Source organism: Marmota flaviventris, chromosome 10 (genome assembly GCF_047511675.1).
Source record: "Marmota flaviventris isolate mMarFla1 chromosome 10, mMarFla1.hap1, whole genome shotgun sequence".
Lineage (NCBI taxonomy): Eukaryota > Metazoa > Chordata > Mammalia > Rodentia > Sciuridae > Marmota > Marmota flaviventris.
Window position 1 is genome coordinate 55,915,404 of NC_092507.1, and position 1,802 is coordinate 55,917,205.

The 1,802-nt window shown below is 49.5% G+C and overlaps 1 protein-coding gene across 1 annotated transcript; it reads right to left on the reverse strand.

The window, feature by feature from the left end:
* Positions 1 to 413: 413 nt before the first annotated feature.
* Diras3 (DIRAS family GTPase 3) lies at positions 414 to 1,091 on the reverse strand. The gene has a single exon (XM_027949470.1). The coding sequence runs from the start codon at positions 1,089 to 1,091 to the stop codon at positions 414 to 416; it is 678 nt and encodes a 225-aa protein (XP_027805271.1).
* Positions 1,092 to 1,802: the final 711 nt, after the last annotated feature.

Sequence of the window (1,802 nt, forward strand, 5' to 3'; positions counted from 1 at the left end):
TTTTCATGTTCAGTATATCCAGACTCACAGCAATTTGCCAAGGCTTTTGTTGCAAAACACATTTCTTAATGATTATATACACAATGGAAAGATATGATTAGGCATTTACGGGACTTGAAATGTTTACAAATAATACACAATAACAGTTACAACAGTTACAGTCTTATTTTTAATGCGTGGTGCTTTTTTTTATTTTTCCCTCCTCCTGCTCAAGTACCAATGCTTTCATAATTGAATTCTCTTGCCTGGGAAAAATAAAAGTTATCAACTTGTGTACATTTATTGATGTCTAGTTGTTACAGTCCAGGTCACAGCACAGAAATCAATGATGCACATGGGACACATTATACTGGGATTAGTCCATGTTTTCTGCACACTACAGGATAAGAAGGTTGGGCTGCGGAGGTCGGGGCTCACATGACCATGTACTTGTCAAGCATCTTCTCGATGGCCCGGGTCATTCGGGATTTCTTCTCCAGGCAGGTAGTGGGCTTGTTGTTGTGGTACAGAAGCATGCGGAACAGCTCTTGGACGTTGATGTCTTCCTTGGCCGAGGTCTCCATGAAGGCGCAATTCCACTCCTGCGCGCAGGCAGCACCATCCGCCAGGGCCAGCTCTCTGGGGCTTTCATCATTTCTGTTGCCCACCAGCACAATAGGGAACTTATGCAGGTTGCTTCCTTTGATCTCGCGGATCAGCTCATAGAAGGGCTTCAACTCCTCGAGGGTTTCCTTCCTGGTGACTGAGTAGACCAAGATAAAGGCATGGCCCCTGGCAATGGCCATGCGCTTCAGACCAGGATAGCGCTGGCCGCCGGTGGCATCGGTGATTTGCAGCACGCCCATGCGGCGCTGGCCGCCCACTAGCTGGCGATAGGTATCTTCAATCGTCGGCAAATATGAATCGCGAAAGGTGCCGCGCACCCACCTCTGTACCAAGGTGCTCTTGCCCACTCCAGCGGAGCCGACTACCACCACACGGAAATCTTTGACCTTTCGGTGTGGCAGAAAGATGCGAATTATCAGCAGGGCAGGCAGAAGCTGCAGGCGCTGCAGCACACGTTCCTTGAAGCCAAAGCAGGAATTGCCCATTGTTGCAATTTAGCCGCTGGTGGGAGAAGCCTAGGAAGGGGCAGGGGAGGGTGGGGAAGAGAGAGTGGGGGGAAGCGGGGGGGGGGGGGAGAGAGAGAGAGAGAGAGATAGATATGAGTGTCAGAAAGTCTAATCAGCTGCTCCACTGGGACCCTGGGGAAGGTTCACTCTGTGCTGTTTTGCACTCAGAAGTGCTCACTGCAGGAAGAAAATTCCCAGTCCTGTTTTGGGGGCAAACAAACACATTATAAACGGGGACTTGGGTTGGTGTGGGCTGTCGAACCTGCAAGGAATATATAGAGGACCTATTTTGCACCTAAAGTACAAAGATCTAGCTTTTGTTTTCTCCTTAAATTGTTTTACTTAATCCTTACCGTAGCTTTTGGAGAAACACCCAAACCTCAATTCCTCGACTGTAGGCGGAGCTGAGACAGCCGTGAAATATGCAGGTGACCGCTAACATTCAGACCACTGCAAAGTGAAGTGCGCAGAGTCCAGCGAGGTACCTGGAGAGGCGCGCACACCGCGCGGTCAGGTAGACCTCAGTGCGCTGTACTCACGGGTCAGAGAAAATGCATGACGCCTTACTTTTCTGGTGGCCGGCCACACTCTCTCACACCCATTTTAATTTTCTCTCCCACTACACTACGCCACTCTCATTTCCCGAGCACGGAACTAGAGTCTGTAACAATGAACACTTGTTAAGTCTTT